The 19156-nt window shown below is 39.1% G+C and overlaps 1 protein-coding gene across 1 annotated transcript; it reads right to left on the bottom strand.

The window, feature by feature from the left end:
- Positions 1–776: 776 nt before the first annotated feature.
- bard1 (BRCA1 associated RING domain 1) lies at positions 777–18599 on the bottom strand. The gene is made up of 11 exons (XM_044018327.1): positions 18382–18599; positions 16610–16666; positions 15824–15972; positions 14371–15413; positions 13814–13894; positions 12243–12415; positions 8246–8372; positions 8011–8143; positions 6620–6712; positions 2880–2977; positions 777–1274 (listed from the first exon to the last, which is right to left on the bottom strand). The coding sequence occupies exons 1-11, from the start codon at positions 18471–18473 to the stop codon at positions 927–929; spliced, it is 2394 nt and encodes a 797-aa protein (XP_043874262.1). The 5' UTR covers positions 18474–18599; the 3' UTR covers positions 777–926.
- Positions 18600–19156: the final 557 nt, after the last annotated feature.

Raw genomic sequence — 19156 nt, 5'->3', positions numbered from 1 at the left:
GTGCAAGAGCTTTGACAGAACAACTAATTGCTTTGTTTTCGCAATTCTACACCGCATATTGAACACCCATTGGTCTTTGCAGGGGACACACTCCCTCCACTTGTATCAAATGGCCTTTTCATTTGGATAATTAGATAATTGGATAATTATTTTTCCTGGTTAACCCATGCAGATTATGGGGAAGAAAAACATTCTACACTAAAACCACCTCGTAAATATTGCAGCAGCAAAACAAGCTGGTGTTAGTGTGACAGAATATTCCAAAATCTAATATCTATAACCTGGTCAAGCATTTCTTTTACCCTTAAAAGACACAGTGACATTTGGAGTCAATTGTTGTTCTTTTTTGTCTTTTACATTTCAAGTATGGGGATTCACATTAGTATGAGATGCTTCATAGTTGGTGCACTTTGACCTGCAATCAAGGGACAAAACTCCATCATGGCTTAAATAGAATCAGACTCAAAGTAAATTTCCTTGAATATTCCTTGAATATTTCCTGGACATATCAAGACAATTTACCAGAAATGTATAAATTCAGAATACAGTAACCCATAAAAAAAAGAGGTGACTTCTCACAGGTTGTGTAAATGTTAGTAGTCAGAAATGTAAAATGACCTAATTACCTAAATCTTGCCTAAAGTTTAATCTCCTAAGGCTTTAAACTAAACACCCTGGTAGGAACCTACAGGTTAATAAAAAAAACTGTAAGGTTATTTAAAAAGGAAAAATACATCATTCTTTACTCACAGGAGGAAAAAAAAAACATGTCCAAGTTTGGATTATTGACCAGTTTATTCTTTTAGTTTGTGTTTGCATTTTGATTTGTGCCAACTTAATCAGTAGATATTTAAAAAGCAGACATAATGACCATGCTAAATGAAGCGACCACAAAAAGAAATATTCTTTCATGTGTAAAAAGGTGTTTAGTCCAGTGTTTGTGGTTCTGGTACAGGGAGGAGCTGGAAGGCTGCGATGCAGTCAATAATCCATGTGGAGGGTGCGGACCATACCTTGCCTCGTCTGACCACTCTGGGTTTGTGGGGACCCTGGGGGTCAAAAATGATGTACTGGGTGCAGAGGGCCTGGTCAGAACCTGGCAGGGCATGATAGGCAGCAGCACTCAGGGTTTGTGTCACATCGCTGTCGGGCTTAGGCTGTCGGCTCAGGAGTTGACCTCCACCCTCGCGTAGCAGCTTAGTGAGCTCGTCCTTGGTAGGAGCCTTAAAGGAGCCCAGGAGGAAGAAGAAACAGCCATCGAAGAGTGGAGGAAGCTACAAAAGATGATATTTACAAAGAAGAAATTCAAGTATTGTTGGAAAGTTTGGTGATTTCTTAGCAGGGGAAGGTACCTGTGTCTATTGTCAGACTGAATCAAATATTGTTACTATGCCAGCACGGGGATAAAACCTCAGTCCTTGAGAGAGCAGGAAGACTTAAGTCTCCTCTTCTGTTTATGATGAAGTTCAATGCAGAATAATTTCCTATGCCACTAAATCTGGGTTCTCATTTTACCAAGAGTCTGTGTACATAAATGCTTTGTATTTACTACATTACTGCAGAGCCAAAGACATTTTTATCAAGTCACTCTTCAGACAAACACAGAACCACTAAATGTTGCAGTGAATCTGGCTTCATTCGCTGCATACATGGTGTAAACTTCAGAGCTTCAGGGTGTAAGGCAACTTGAGAGATTTTTCTTTGGCAACACGTTGATTTGAATTCTGCTTTCAGCTCAAGAAAAAGAAATAAAATCAATGGCGTACAGTTTCCGTCTATGAGCTATGGACACTGCGCAGACATGATTCTCTGGTTGACATGTGAGGGTCAAATATTCCTCATGCTAGAAATACTCAATAGTTGGTATAAAGTTTAGATGGCGCCCGTTTAGAGCATACACGATATGGCATAAAATATATAGTAGTAACGAAACCTCGGGCTTTATTTATTTTAACCTTTACAACTACAATGTATAAATGTCAGAGTCTCGTAGTCAGTGTGAGAGAGACACCATCAACACACCAAATCACACACTGTACATTTTCCTAAACATGGTCTGCTCTGTTCCCAAATAAGCGTTATCAGCACACTTTGTACTGGGGAGCTGGCAGGGTAACTTCAGTTTGACATTCAGCACAAGTGACTCCAACATTTGAGTTCTGCCATACAGCTCCTCGGGGTGATGCTACAAAAGTTCAGGGTTACAGTGAGCGTGTCAAAGCGGCTTACCAAGAGAATGTGTTAATTTCCATGTCTGCCAATCCAGACTTAAAACTATAGCTCTATGTTAGTTTGTTTCTCAAGGTGCTTCAACTCTTCATGCAGCATACATGAATCAAAGACATTGTGCATTAATGCCATGCAGTATTATACACATTTTTTTTTTTTGAACAAATAGCTCTGGTGTGAAAAAGAAAAAATCAATACTCAAACTGCAGTAAAAAAAAAAAAAAAAATTGAGGAAGTTTTATGGTCACGATTTTCAATCCCTGCTGAACTTTTTAGACTGCAGCCACTGAAAGTTGTTTCTATTGTTGCCATGGTTTCATTTGGAATGATCGTCTTGAAAATACGTTTACTCCTAAGTCACTCCATCGCAAAAAATGCCACTGCAATTACCAGGATTCAGGGTGCAGAAGGTGCATTTCTGCTGATCTATGTGGTTTAAATAACTATAATAGAAAAATATACTGCCAAAAACATTTTCTTCCATCACTGGTACACTTCTGCTGGTCTTAAATCTGCATCTGTTTTTTCTTTCGATCAATAGAGCCTGACTATACAACACAAAACTATATCTGTAAAAAGTCAGATTTAAAGACAACGGTGCAAAAAAAAATAGTTCACATACAGCATTTGAATATTTGTGTAACATTTACCAAGCTCATTCTGTTGATGCGACTACGCTGGGGACCTTCACCCGCTTCATGCTCTTTTTCGGGCATCCAATCGCCTGCCTGCAGACACGCCGCCACCCCTGGCATCAAAGAGAGAGAAAAAACAATAGAGCCAGAGCTAATTATGTTGATTTGAAAGTGTGTGACAAGGCAAATACAAATGACAAGGAGGATGACAAAACCTGACTGTTTTATCACAATCAGTCGGAATGATTCAAGTATTGGCAAAGCTGTGGTTGTTGACAGCAAAAGATGCCCATAGCATAATGGAGTTAATGATGCAACCCTCATTTTAAGGGTCTTGAGCTTAAGCAGAAATCAAGCACCATCTCTTTACGCCTCTGGAAATTGAACCGAGTCAAACTGGAACAGTGCAACAGTCGGCATCCCTGCTTTTCTCGGTTTCAGAGAAAAACCTTGGCATTCACTCTCTAAAGACAGAAAGTTTCCAAACTACAGGCAGATATAGACGGGATCACATATTTTAATGACCCTGCTGGTGTCACAGATTAAAGAAAAAATGTGCTCCTGAAAAAGACTCCCAGCGAGTGTTCTGTCACTCAGTGTCGTGTTTTGGAGGAAGAGTTTCAAATTTGAACGCTTTCAAACTAGTTTTGGGTTAGTGGAAGAAAATATCAACAGTGTCAGCGAGATCTGAGCTTAAAAAAGACACTTTTAAATGCAGAGTATTTCACCGCATTTCTTACCAATGACAGACAAAAACAAATCCATAGGTCTAAGAATCGAGGTACCTACACATCTACATTTCGCCACATCCAAACAACCACATAATTAATTACATCTTCAGTTGCAGTTTAGTGTTCCAACGTCGTTGCTTCCATGCAGCGGCGAGACAAGGTGACATGAAAAGATAAGGCTGTGTGAAGTGTGCGTGCGACAAGCTCCTACCGTTAAGTAGTAAATTACACACATTCATATAGTCTCTAGAGGGTGGAGTTAAATTACATTTCTTCATTTCCCTTAATTAGAGCATTCATTTTCTGGGACTCTGCCAGAAACTTGGGCTGAGAGGAGGGGCAATATGCGGGTTAATCACTGTGGACGACACTGCTCGGTGCTGAGAAGTCATTAGCATGTTTGCTAATTACCTTCATATAGACTTAAAGTGGAACACATCTAAAACCCTTTCTCTCCCCGAGTTAATGAATAAGTGAACGGTTAGATGAACCCACCTCTACGATTACGCAGGAGACCAGGCGGAACCATTATTTCATTATTAAAATCAACCATTAGAAAATGGGGTTTGACAAGTATGAAATTTCGAAAGGTCAACACCGATGCTTTGATGCACTCACTATCTATGCCAAATTGTTATTGCAAAGCAAGCAGCAAAACACCAGCCACAGTGGAGACCCTGGTTCAACTTCAATCTCAAATAACCGTGTCTGACAGAGCTGTGAACGTCCCTGAGCAGCCAAGTGTTGGGGTGAAGGACATGAGTGCTTGTAACCTCCATGTGTCAACAGTGGGTGAGGAATTGACAAACACCTTAAGTACAGAGAAAAAAGCTTTACAGATTAAGAAAAAAAGAGAACATTTTTAGATTTGAAAAAGTAAATAATGTGGGTGCATCAACCCTTTCCCATCAAATAGTGGAATTATAAAATCAATCTTAGGTTTGTGTCTCTGCATTGAACTTTGTTAGTCTAGTTTAGCGTCTAGACAAAAAGATGATGGAGAAAAAACATGCTTAAATATTGGGCTTAAAATGTGGAGCTTTATTTCTCTCTCTTTTCAGCTGTCATACTAAACTAGACCAAAAGTTCTGTCTCCAGCTCAGACAAAAATATCCATTCCCCGAAAAACATTCTCTAAGTGCATTTCCCCCAAAAAGTTGCATGATGGATAAAAGGATTCTGATCAACATTTGATCTTTCATGAAAGCTCAGCTGAGGCTTTTAGCTAGAATGGAGTCCCATTAAAAAAGGGTATAAAGCTGATTTTCATGATGGATTTCAAATAGAACACAGAGGCTGCTGCGTTTCCAAAGGAAATGTGTCGCAAAGAAGCACAGACGCAATGAAGAGGTAAAACCTTGGCCTGGCTGACAGCGATGACACACAAAGGCAGGTGACAGTGAGAGCTCAGCTGCTTGTGTGTGCTCACCCATATACACAAGGACAGTGACAGATAGGATGGCACAGTGACTGTCATGCAGCAGACAAGCTGTGTCAAGTGCTCAGCCTGCGTGGAGAGTAGGAGGGGCACAATGTGGTCCAAACACAAAATCTTACACAGTGAAACATGCACATACTTCAATACACACGTTCAAAATGTGGAACATCTTTCTTGCAAAAGAGGGAGATAAGTGTATATTACATTTTTACTTGACACACGCACAAGGTGCCAGAATACTCTTTGACAGCGAGTCTGGTTTTACTTCCCCTGAAGGCCTCCTCTGCTTGTTGACTTGGTTTGACAATGATCAGAAATTTCCATCTTGCTATGACACAAACACCAAAATAGAGCCAACCATCTTTTCATCACACATGATATGAAATCCTTTTTAGCAGTTTGATTCCCTAATCCCCTCCCCTAGTCACCCACCTGCTAAAAATACTGCATTGTCATGTTTCCCACGACATGAAAGCAGTACATAATATTTAGAAGTTCAAGTTCCTGTCCTCAAAATGATGATTAATGGAAGAGAAATTAACAGCACCAAAGCATTGTTTATATCCCTGATTGCAGCCAGGAGAACACTTCAAATGTTGTTATTTTTCAAATAAAGGTTGAGTGTCAGAGTAACAATCAGAATATTAGATATCCACTCCATGAGAGGCTGAGGTGGCAGGAAGGTACAATGTTATTTGGGACATGGAGAAGAACCAAAAATCCTTAAAGTTATTCAAAACCTTTGTGGAGCACAATCCATTTGTTCTGCCTCCTGGTTCTAACAGTTCAATAGTTGTCCTACACAGATGGGATTACTCTTTCCTGTGGTTGGGAAACTCTTGAATGACTGGTGTTGTTAACAGAAATACGGTAACCATTAGCGATACAGTATATAAGAAAACTCACCACGATACGGAGAAACTATTTCTTTATGCTCAACCAAGCTAACCAGCTTTAGGTAATCACATCACATATGCAGATGTGACGTTTTTATGCTCTTGTCTTAATGCAATAGAGCGAGTACGAGTAATACTTAAATTTTTTAATGTGTTCCTTCAAGACAGTGACTAACAGAGGAAATAAAGGTTTAATGGAGTTACGCAGTTTAAAAAGACTATGGGAAATGAATCAAGCAGACATTTGCTTTTTATCTAATAATCTATAAAACTATTAGGTAAAAAAACAAAACATGTAAATTAAAAGAAAAAGATGATGCCAATTATTTTTAAATAGAATTCTGTTCACTCTCTTGTCATTTGAGACTAAAAACATTTGATTCACAAATTTGCCTCATGCTATCCTGAGCTCTGTTGATGGAAGAGAGTGTCAAAGCAATCTACACTGAATTAATGACCGTCAGGAATAAAGCACTGGGGGAACTGAGCACGATAAATATTCAAACATGATTGCCATTCATTGTTGTGCTTAACTCCAATCTACCCTAAAATCTAGGACACAGTGCTTGGATCATTCGCGATAAATGTGGGTACAATCTGCTTCAGCGTCACTTCAGTGGGAAGTTAACCACATTCCAATGGCAACGTTGTCAGGCAACAGTTAAAGCCAATAGCTCACTCCATACTTACAGCTGAATCTGACAACCCAGCAGCCAGCAAGAATACCCAGGAGGGTGGAGTAGGTGGTGGGCATGTGTCCTTCTGGCACCACAACGTGGCTCACTGAAGGAAGAAGACAGACACACAGAAAAGCCAAATTGAAAATGTACTAATGAATTGTGCTGCAAATGCATGAATAGCTACTGAGCTGAGACAACTAGACAGTGGGAGAGAGGGAGATGGAAGGGGGGGGCACCACATCTTGAAACAATATCAAAATAAACTAATTTGAAAGCAAACATACTGCAGTTTATCCAGAACACACATGGTTGTCGGTCTCTTTCAACACACATTTAAATTTTGAATAATTTCTACAAAAAAACAATATGTACATATGGATTGCAAAATGGCTACATGTAGTGCAAGTCTCACTGTTTTAATAATTCACAGATGTCCATTACTTCAAACACTTCATGTAAACGCATAAAAAAAACCCAAGCAATGGCATATTTAATAAAAAAATGCTTCAGACAAGGACACATAATTATAAGTTGATTAAAATTTAAATACAGGCTTACTGGCTCTTCATTCAACAAGTGAGCACAGTTGACAAGCACAAAATGAACATAATTATATCCCCAGGGCAAAGCCTTCTTACACTGTGAACTAATGGTGGATTTGTGTGGATTTGTCGCCTTGAATTGAAAATGGAAAACTCGTTCTCTGAAAAGCAGCACAGTGTTCGCCCCTCCAGTCAGAGAAAACGAGTTGAGAGAAACATTTGTGTTTTTCATTAGTGCTTATTCATCATCGTGACAGTACCTCCAAACATTTTATGAGGAATCATTTCAATTACATTTGCTCTCTGGCGTTCCCCTAGTCGTCACTATGCAACGGTGAAGGAGCCTCTGTATCACTATGATGTATATTCTAAAACCACTTGTTAGTTACCGCTGAACTTCCATGAGAGAGAATGCTCAAGTGCCTTCTGTTGGCTTTAACAACACGAGAGTGTCTGCGTTTGATAGTAAAGCTTTTAAAGCTGGACTCTGTAGGTATCGTTAAAGTCCATTCAGATAAAAAAAAAATTCCATCTCAAAGGTGGTGGAAAACCCACTGGGTGGTCGAGTCTGAAAATTTAATAAATTGAATACATCTTTCAATGAAGCCTGGGCACTCAAATAATGGTTGATTACTTATCAGAGTGTTTGGCAGTAAACAAACCTACCAGCTAAGGTCCCAGTGTAACAGTAATTGGCTGGTAGTGCAGTTAATCTGCAGTGTTGCCGTGAGCCTTTGTGTCACAAATAACAACATTAAAAAGCAATTATATGTAACCATAATCTAAGGGGCTTCGCTTGGAGGTTTCAGCACACAGAGGAGGTTGTGTCTGACAAACACCACCTGAACACAAACACTACCTGAACCAGAAAAGGTGTCAGCCCTCCTTCCTCCCATTAGCTGCCCCAGTTTGTCCAGCTGAACTTGGGCTGGTCGAGGCAACTTGCTGGGCAGGAACACCACCATTTCATTACTCCTCACACAGTCACTCATCTAGGAAAAGACATAAGAACACATTTTAGAAGGGGTTCCATCTAGATTGCAAGAATATCAGCATTTTGGCCGTACAAATTCCAAGAGACGTTGGAAACATACCACAGAGAGACTGGCTGAGGGGCTAAAAGATGCATTCGCATTTTGGGTTCCCTCTGTGGCTTCTTGGAAAATCTTCATCATCTCAAGAGTCGCTGCACAGTCTGCAGGACGTTTTCCATACAGATTACTGTTTAGAGCATGCAGAAGATAAAGTGTGTCAGTTTCACACACATTAGCAGCAAGGCAGAGCGGCTTGTGACCACAGGGAGGGCAAAACATGTGAAAACAAACACAAATACAAAACGTACAAAAAGTTAAGCAAATAGATTCACTCAAATGTGTTCACAATGAAATGAATACATATGTAAACAATGGCTACAGTTTCCTAGCATTAACTAACTAATTTAATTGTTAGAACGAAAGGAAGAATATGTTAAGACATGCAATTGCTTTTAAATTTTCTGCCAAATCATGTCCAATAATTCCAATTCTGTTCTCTGAGGAAAACCATGTTATGAAGAAAAGTGTAACTCCTCATCATCATCACAATCTGCTACCATATTCTGCTTTGGAAAGTCAGCACTTCAAATTCAAATTGTTCGCTCTTGTTCCCATCTCTTGATTAGCAAGAAAATTCAAACATTTTAAAGTTGGTCCTTGATGATGTGCTAGCAAACTGCATATGTGACTTTGACAAGACAATGCAGCTTTGACATTACTGCATTGCAAATCCAAGTCAAAATACGGTATTTGTGTATATAATTTGACATCAGTCAGTTTTAGGACTGACCCTTCAGGATTTTTGCCACTCCAGTGCTCAGAGAAAAAAAAAACAATTTGACGATGTCACACGCGGCTTGTTCTATGAAACTGTGCATCCATGTGTGTCATTCACTTTTTGCAGTATAATTGTTTGATATGAGGCCGAGATGAAATCTGTGCTCTACTTCGCTCATAGGTCATCATACGCAACATACTAACGCAGAAAGGAAATTCGATATCAAAGGTGTGTGTAACATTACAGAGAAGACTCTTCAATTAATGACCAAAGTGTTGAGTACCAAATTCCCATTAGAGATTCAGTGCAGTCTTTTTAACTGCGATACAACACACCCTTAGAATACAGCATGTGTTATCAAAGGCAGTACAGAGACTCAACTCTGGGATAAAACATACCACACCATGTTAGGGTAGGTTTGAGGGTGCCATCACAAACTAGAATATGGTCACCTTGATGAAAAGTGGCAGAGGAGAAAAGAATGGGGGGAAAAAAGTGCAGGAGGAGGAGGAGACTGATAGGAGAACTAAACCCGGCAGGTTGTCTCAAAAAGATTAGGCGTCAGCAAAGATAACACCTGGGGGACAATTAATAGGTCCACTGGTCCATAAAATAATTCATTTGGTTTCTTACCCTAGCCACAAACACCTACACAAACACAAACAAACACAAACGTCCCCGATACTTATACATATGCACACAGACACACAAGTTGGTTTAGGCAGCTGTTCGTGAGAAGAATAGCTCAAGAAAAGTCATAAAGCATGGAAAAAAATGTGCAGGAGGTAAAGTCGCAAACACTCTCCCACAGGCCTCTGCCTAAGCACACCAGTGGGAGGATGGCAGCGATGTTTCGAGTGGATACCCACTGTAACCATGATGACTGTTATGGCAACTGTGGGAAGGAGATTTAAATATGAAGTTCAAGCAGTACAGAAAGGCAGAGAAGTGTTGCACACTCACACACACACACAATTGAAATTTTGATTTAATTGAATTTAGAGATATGCATTTAAAATCGAATCTAGAGATATGCATTTAAATCCCCACAGTGGAAGCCTGGGGCAAACATTTCAAGATTCAAACTCAGCTTAAGATCACCCAACATCTAAGAGAGCTTTTGGGTGTATTTCTAATCAAAAGGTTTCATCAGTAAATGTTCCATCTTTGGAACAAAAAAATCCACTCCGAATTTGGCCTAATGGTTGGATCATCTTGGCAATACAGTTTATACTGTGTATATTGTATAAAGTAGATTACACACCCAAGACCTCCGTTGTATTGTTGTTGTCATGCAGGTGCCCCTTTCTTGACGGCAAACCGCTTCATATACATCTCCAACGAAAAGAATAAGAGGCGAAACTCTTCAGAGCTGTACCCTCCGTTTTGATAAGAGGAAGAGACCTCAACATTGACATTACACATGATGAAGTGCACTTGGAAGGCTGGAGAAAAAATGAAAATAATATCCACTCACTAAAAGCATCGTCATATCGATATTATAAAAAAGGCGAGTTTCCTGTGGTACACGCGGCGTTTCTCTTTCCTTTGCAACCGTGTGTTTTGGTGTCGAACAAACACCAGCTTGTTTGCTATTTCTTAGTGATCTGTTATGACTTATATATGGAAAAATGTTATATTTATGAACGTGTGTGTGAGTGTATGTGTAAGGGAGTGTTTTCTCTTCCCGTTGCATCTTGTATGCATGAAAATTGTTCTAAAAATAAAAACTATTGATTTGTTTCCCCGTCGACCATTTACACTTTGTTTGGCATTTTGAAACCAGCATTGTTTACACCCATGTTTTTATGCTCACTTTTTTCCCACTGCCTCTATTGGCACATTGCAGCATTTTTCAATATAGTATCACAAAATGTAATGGCACCGCAATAGCGGTAGTTTCTAGGCATCAATGCATTTGTGTGGTAAACTGAGAAGGATTCTATTCATAAAAACAATGTCAATGCATCTACAAAAATCTTTCTCATCTTTCAAACCTGAAGTCCACACAAACAAAAACCCAGACAAACAATGATCTGCAAAACTTGTATGTCTATGCCGTAAACTGAGTACAAAACAAATCATTAGGGATAGCTTTGCCTCCATAGTGTGCTCTCGTGCGAGTGCATGTGGAAAGAAGAAGCCTAAGGCAAGGATTGTATTTATCTTACAGAGTCATGTCAGACTGACAGCTTTTTGCCTTTCAAACATGTAATAAAAGGTGAAAATGAGAAAACGTAAGACTGCAATCAGGTCATATCAAAGCCAAATGTAATGAAATGAAGGACAAAATTGATAACTTGCATCTCAGTGACCGTAAAGAGAGAATTTACAGACCAACCTGTGACCCTGGTTAGCTCCCCTATTGATCCCAGTGATAAACCAGCCTTTTTTCCCTCATTACGGACATTGTGCTACACATTTAACCTGCCTCCACTGGCCAGAAACGCTGATACAGCATCAACCGATTGCCCAACAAATAATCAGCATTAATCGACTACTATGCACCCATGTACTGCACTACCACATGCCCCGTTCTTAATTATAAAGATGGTACGATGACTCGTACATGGAAACTCGACGATTTATTGAATAAGTGGAACCTCTCAGAAATGCAATACATAATGAAATACAATAAACAGAGTGACAGTTATACTTGAATTTGACTTAAATCAAAAGGTGTTTGTTACCGATTTTGTCAATCAATCATACTGAAGAGTGAAACATAACAGAGATCAGAATTTGATTCAGTAATTTTTTTTTTACCTAAATGGCTCTGTCACAAAACAGGTGACATGCAAGCAGAGGTTACTTCTTTTAGAGAGAACATAAATGTAAAGACATATAAAGTATATCCACTTCAGTGGTGCTGCTCTATTTCATCAAACCCAAACCCATTTAGATAAAAGGCTGTGATTGGCCCAACCTGTCAGAGAACAGATGGATACCTGTTTGAATGAAGAGGGCAGTCTCATCTGCAAGAGCCAATAAACCAAAGCTGAAAGGTCTGACTTCCTCTTGAGGAGTATTTTTCGCCATAAGTAGAACATTTTTCAAATTAATCTAATTCTATATGAAACAGGATTCAGGTTTTTTTTTTCTTCAAACTCAATAATAAGTAAACCAAATAGGAAAATAAAAAATTTTAAATTACTGTTCTGCAAGACCTTTTTCACAGAATGACACATTACATGAACAGGTGTGATCCTGATTTTGTGGTTTACATTATACACTTGACCTAGGAATCTAGTATTTATAAAAATAAAATAATACACTTACAGCACATTCTGAGAGGCTCCCAGCTGCAGCAACAGTTTGACGATGGCTGAATGTCCATTCCTCACGGCATCATGTAGAGGAGAGTCGTTTTCATAGCCAGGCGTGTTCAACAGGGCTCCGTTTGAGATCAATGCCTCTACAACTGCTATGTGACCCAGGTTACATGCCTCATGCTGAAACAAAAAGGAACAACCATGACAAGTTATCACACTCTGCTTTGATCTGCGTTTTCCTCCTGCGCTTCAAAAAAATTGCTTTCTAAATACTCAACTATTTTGAATCCCTATAAATATTTTTTTATTATTATTCCATATGATGCATTTGGTGATGGAGTTGCTTCAAAATGTTCAAAAGATTCGGATTATCCAGGAAGCAACATATATTATATCATATATATATATATATATATATATATATACATATATATATACATACATACACACATATACACACATATATACATATATAAATAGTAGTTAAATTAATGTGACTGTTTTCTTCACCTTTTCATTAATTAATTAAGTTAAGGTAGTTTCAAATGTATTATATATACTTATATATAAACTATAGTGGGAAGGTGTCCTGATTCCAATTCAGGTATTGTCTATGTAGCTCACACACACACACACTGAATTATTTCACCCCCAAAACAACAAAAATATAATATGAAGAAAATATTAAGAGGATAAAATTGTCTTTTATTTGTCTAGAATTTAAAACTTTACTCTCCCCATTTCCAAACCATGCTGACAAAGAACAGGGTTTGACACCGTCTGTCACAACTACTGTATTACTACTGTAAAATACTACTGTATTTAATGCTCACCATTTCTAGTTTATTTATTCAAAGATAAGAATCTCAGTCCAAAGATTTGTAAAGTACATGTAACATGTAATATGTCATATGTAATCACAGCTTGTCTTGACAAACAGAATTATACACAAGTGTTCCTTCAACCTTGCAATCGTAACATTTGCTGCATGGACAATAACTGAAAACAGGTAAAATGATGCTGAAAGTATATGCCTCTAAAAGATTAGAGCTTGTCATGTCAGCTCCACGGCTTTCCTAGATGTATACAATCAGTCAGATCTCAACATGTCAAGCTCTGTACTTACTGGCAGCAATTTTCAAAACAAAAAAATAGCTGCAAACTGTCAAAACTCTAATTGAAAACTCAGGTTAGAGTGAAGAATCTTGACATCAAGTAGCCAGACTAACCACAGGAAGTAATTTGCTGAAATAATATGGTGGAAAACAGTCTCATGTTCGATCTATAAAGAAACAAACAGTCGCACAGCAGCAGCAATTAAGGCTTTGGCAGTGAGTTGTTTAGTGCCAACTTTAATCTAAAGTACGAAAAAGATGTGTTTTGGGTTAAAACAAGCATAAAAAAGGCTGTAGTTACAGTGATTGATACACTCAAGATTTGAAACCATGACACAAACGGGAAAGGGGAAATACCCATGGACTATGTAGGAATATTATTTGTATTGAATACATGTAACAATTTTGTCCCCACACAACAAATACAGGTCTCAAATGTATTATTTGTTTAAATTAGTCTTACCAGCGGGGTCCACCCAGCATTGTCCTTCAGGTTGGGGTCTGCTCCCTGGTCCAGCAGTTGTTTGACAGCTTCTACATCTCCCTGAAGCACAAACCTGAGGTCAGCATTGCAAACTTGTTAATGCAACCCTTCAAACACAGCAGCTGATCCCAGTGCACCAAAGCCCCTGTCTATATCAATCACACTCCACAGTGGGTAATTGATTACCTTGTCTGAGATCCAGAGGGGGATTACAGCTCTGTTTACAAGGATTACTGTAAAATGGTTTATTCTCAACAGACCAGAACATGACTGAAGACAAATCATCTGAAGACAAATCATGTCGGAAGTACAGGAACAGAAGAAATACAAACCAGCAGATTTGTGATCGGCGCGGAAATAAAGAAACATAAGAAACATGAATGATCTTACATTTTTTTTTACATGGCATGAATAGTATTTCAAAGAAGTTTCTAATTTAATTTTGATACTAATTCATTTAGATTATCTCATATGTTTGTAGAATTAAAGAGAAGCCTAAGTGACCGACATATGAAAACAAAAAAACATCGCTCTACCTTTATCGCAGCTAGATGCAGGAGGGTCTCGCCCTTGTGGTTCCTCTTCATAACTGCAGGACTTCCTGTGCTGGGTCTTCCGAGAGGGGAGAGGGATTTTCTACCAAATGAGGGGCTCTGCTCTCCTCTCCTGCTCTTTTCATCTCTGGGACTAGTCAACAATCGAGGGTTATGGACCACAGGCGATATCCCACCTGGAGATTTTCTCCTTCCACCAGGAGAAGCCCTTGGTCTTTTTGGTGTGGTCTCCAGGTTGCCGTATTTCTCTTCCACCGTAGTTCTTTTTGCGGAACGCTTTAAGGGAGAAACATTGCCCTGTTTTTCAGGATCACCGTTTGGCTCGAGGTCATCCGCAGACGGCGTCTTTTGCTGGATGACACTGTCTGACATGCTTTGATCAGCTGATGCTTGGTAATTTATTTCAGTGGTGCTGGCTCCAGTGGGGCTTTCCATCATGGTGCTCCTGCCAGAGCTGAGGTCATTCGTATTCTCCTGTGGCACTTCAGGCTGAGGCTCGTCAGCGATGACAGTAGGGCTTTGGAATGAAACCCTTTTACTCGACCTCTTTGTCCCTTCTGCACAGTGCTGCTCCATTCCCTTTAAGGCATCTTCTTCCTCGGAGATTCCCCATTGCTTATTTATGGTCTCCAGCCTCTCCTGCTTCTTTATCTTCTGTTTGGTCGGCCTTTGTGTGGTCCGAGTGGGTCCTTGCACCTTGGCCTTCCTGCTGGCAGCCTTTTTTTCAGTTGACCTCTTCGTCCGCTGTGTGTTCTCACTGTTGCATCTTTGAGAAGAAGAGCCAGAGTCTTGAGAGGATGAGGTGAAATTGAAAACTGACAGGTCCTGTTGTAGAGCAGTAATGGTGCCTGGCTGTGCAGCAGCTGTTTCTCCAGAAGACCTGCTGTCTGGTAAGGTGACCTCTGAAGATTTCTCCACTGTGCAGCGTACCTTGCGGCTGCGGGGGCTAAACCAAATCTTGACGTTTTTCTTGTGTTTCAAGATTGGGCTCTCGGGTTGCGAATGGATCACAGCCACAGAGGAATCTGCAAAAAATGTTAAGTAATTTAATAAGAACAATAACCTTCAATTAATTGCAAGTATTTGCTGTGTTAATTCAATCACAGAAAGCCACAGATTTGTTCACGCAAAACATGAGGTCTGGAAAAAGTTGGCAGTTCTTTGTCAATGCTGAAATCTACTTGCAAACTAAAATGCTACCTTGGTTGACTGCACTACAACTACTGTCATTACCAGGATGCTAGATAGGCATTACAGAAAATAAACCCCAGGAACTACCAACTAAGTCTGTCATTCAGGGATTAGAATGGTGCAAACTGATAGGAGGAGGTGTGAACAGAGGATCACAGGGGAGAGAAAGTGAATAAGACAGATGGATTTAAGAAGATAACTTTTAATTATGTTTTCAAGCCACTATATAATGTCTACCATCTACCTGCTTGGTCCATGGGATTGAGTAGGGACTCCAAACCACAGAAGAGCTGTATAATGCTGCTCAGCTGCCTGTTGATTTGAATGTCCTTCACCCACGCAGGGCTGTGACACACCACGCAGCCATCTCCTGCCTGGGGGCCAGCACAGGACCTGAGCAATTAACATTATTTGGATTAGGAATCTACTTCACAGTTCAGGAAAAATAAATACAAGCTTACTGATTGACTTTTTTTTTTTAAAGACCATTCAGTCATGAAGCATAAATTAAGGCTCTAGACACATTTGGCACTATTAACTACATACTGCAAGGAAACCATGCAACAACCATGCATACACAGTATCATATAAAACAAGCAGCATTGTTAACACAACACCCTGCATCTAATTAAAACCTTTTCCTAATTTATAAAATTGCTTTAATTTCCATGTCCTTTGTATGTTGTTTATACATGTATAAACGATTACTGCTGAATATAACAGACTGGCTATGTGGTTGAAAATAATTGAAATCTGATAATATAATACATGCGTATAACAATATAATTATCTGATTAATCTATTTTTGTAATTATACAGATAATAAAATTCAGCAACAGATCCTTATGTCAGCGTTTGTCAGGAAAGACACTGCAAGTATTAAACAATAATAATGGTTACATTCAATGTAAGGGTGACAGTGAATCAACGCACAATATGTAAAACAATATAAAACCCTTGCACAGACAAACATAATGGAATGAGCAAATTCAATGTCCGAGTAAAACTTGTTAAGCTGAGGTTGCCTTACCTGCACAGCATATGTTCACACATACCTAGACACACTGGTTCACTCATTAAATTCGAGCTGAAAAAAACAAAACAAAAAAACAAACACAGTCAGTGCACTCATGCATGGTCAGCTGGCTCAGCTCCATCACAGCGGGTATCAGAGCACCCCAGAACTCCTGTGTGCTCCTACGGAAAGAAAAGGTATCTTCTTTATAATCAAACACACATCAGCTAACGATTAATCTGTCAATTGCATTCTCTATTACTTGATTTGTTTTGTCCAAATATTTCAGAAAATGGTGGAAAATGGCAACCTTTACTCTCCAAACCATAAACTGAAAACACCCTCAAATGTTTTTTAAGTTCACTGTCATAGAAGAGCAAAATAAACCATGTGACTAATTCTGGGATCAATTGATCTGACATAGCAGTATCAGTATGCAGTCATATAACTAAACTATAGGGCTATAATGAAAATCACTAACTGACATTATGAGGAAGATTAAATGTCACATGAATAATCTTAAATATAACAACTAGTTTCATGTGAGCACACAGTGCTGGGTGAACACCTCATCAGTAACATTCCTGCTGGACAAAACAAATAGCTGGGCAATGAGGAGAGTAGTAACCTGTCAACCCCTCTGACTGAGAGCATCCCAAGCAGCGGCATTACAAGTTGATTTAGTAATGGCAGTGATGGTGGAGGCAGGATAAAGTAATAACTGGGATTTCAGGCCATGTACAGAGTACATTCAATACGACTTCTGCACCTGAATCCACTAACACAGTGAAAAACCTCTCCTCAACTTCTTACAGACTCTTCAACCCCTGTTATCCAGCTGGGTGTACTAGAGCAGCATCCAGAATGTGAAACAGCTTCTTCCTTATGACAGTCAGATAGCTCCATATCTTGTCACATCCAGACACTCACCTGAACTGTTCACATCTCTGTCACACAAGCAAATGCACATTTACACCATTTGCAGCAGAGACTATCCTGCTATGATAGCACTCATTTTTAACTGCATTCACGCTACAGTGATCTTCCTGCAACTCTTTAGCAAGGAAATGTCTACATCCACAATGAGACTTTTATCCTATGTCTTTGCCATTCATGTTTATGTTTTTTGTCATTATAGACATCTAGTTTTTTCTAGTCACAATGTTATTTTGACTAGTCTTAGTTCAAGATCTATTCTCAATAATAATCAATCAATCAATCAATATCTCAAGATATATTTAATCATCCTCAATTACAGATATTTTCATTGTCCTATTTAGATATTTTGAATTAAGTTTCAGATAGCCAGAATAAAGTTGTAGATATCGGAAAGTGGAATTGGATACATCTACAATTATTCGCAACTGAATTGTAGATAGCTATAATGACAAACCCCATACACATGAATGGCAAAGTAACGTCATTTTGACTTATAAAAACCTGCACTGCAGACATCTGGAACTATAGTTTTAACTAGTAACTATGACGTCACGTATATCTACAACCACAATTAATATTCGTCACAATGAAATTACGCCACAAATATCTGCAATGTTAAATCCGGGTAGTAGAATTTGGCGTGGATTAAACGTTAAAAAAAACAATAATGACACACCACATGCTAACGCTGAACTCATCGACTGCTGTGATTGACTGTAGTAAAAAATAAGTTGTGGCAGACCGAATCAGCATTACTGGGTTGACATAATGTCTGGGGAAAACGCGTTAGACGCTCCTGCATTGTAAAAAGCCAGGATCACGATTAGCAGCTGCACACTTTAACGTACCATTTCGAGCAAAGCAGCAGCTGGCGAAACCTGGCAGCAGCCTCTTTAGTGTTCCTCCAGTCGTCCGTCTGCGTGACGACATCGTTATCCATTTCCAAGTTTGTTTTCCTGCCTCACCTGGTGTGAATGCAATACTTTCGTTCACGAACCAACATTACAAAACAAACAACGGCCACTTCCTGATTACTTGCATCTCCCGCCAAATTGGAGGAAGTCGTAAATGTCGTCGCTACGGTGATGACGTAGTTTCCGACATGGAATCGAAGTATTTAAAGCATGGGCGGTATCAGGTTACAGAAAGGGGATTATAGTTTGACAAAACAGTATATGGACAAATATTATGTTTTCTTCATAAATCGTTTAACTTTATATGAGTGTTCATACAGATAAATACAAATGATTGGAAAAAAATACACCAGATTCAAAATTAAGTAAGACTTTATTTTCAACACTTGATGATGAATCTAAGGGCTATTCAGTGAATGAATGTTAACAAATCATTAGATTACTCTTTTGAACTAATTTGGAATGTTTTAGTCTGTTGTTCATTGTTACTCATTGTTTGCTTTTTTCCCTCACCTGTTCCCTTTAAACAGTGTAATGTTCAGGAAAGCTGGGTCAAAAAAAGAATACTCACAAAAACTGCAAGCTTACTAATATATTATCATAGCTTAAATGCAATAATCAAATGCTTTTTTAAAACCCACTGAAGATGCACATGTGCAGACAATTGAGCTTGAATCAAGTGCTGCATCCACTCCACTCTGGCAGGATA

Source organism: Solea senegalensis, linkage group LG2, assembly GCF_019176455.1.
Source record: "Solea senegalensis isolate Sse05_10M linkage group LG2, IFAPA_SoseM_1, whole genome shotgun sequence".
In the NCBI taxonomy this organism is placed as follows: Eukaryota; Metazoa; Chordata; class Actinopteri; order Pleuronectiformes; family Soleidae; genus Solea; species Solea senegalensis.
This window is presented reverse-complemented; position numbering and strand designations above follow the sequence as displayed.

Bases quoted from the DNA above. Each gene is read 5' to 3' on its own strand.
- bard1 (XM_044018327.1), bottom strand. From the start codon at position 18,473: ATGGATAACGATGTCGTCACGCAGACGGACGACTGGAGGAACACTAAA. The intron at 12,416-13,813 runs GTAAGACTAATT...TTTTTGTTTCAG, and splicing joins ATGCTGGGTGGACCCCGCTG to CATGAGGCATGTAACCTGGG. The intron at 6,713-8,010 runs GTAGTGTTTGTG...TTCTTCCTTCAG, and splicing joins TGACACCTTTTCTGGTTCAG to TGAGCCACGTTGTGGTGCCA.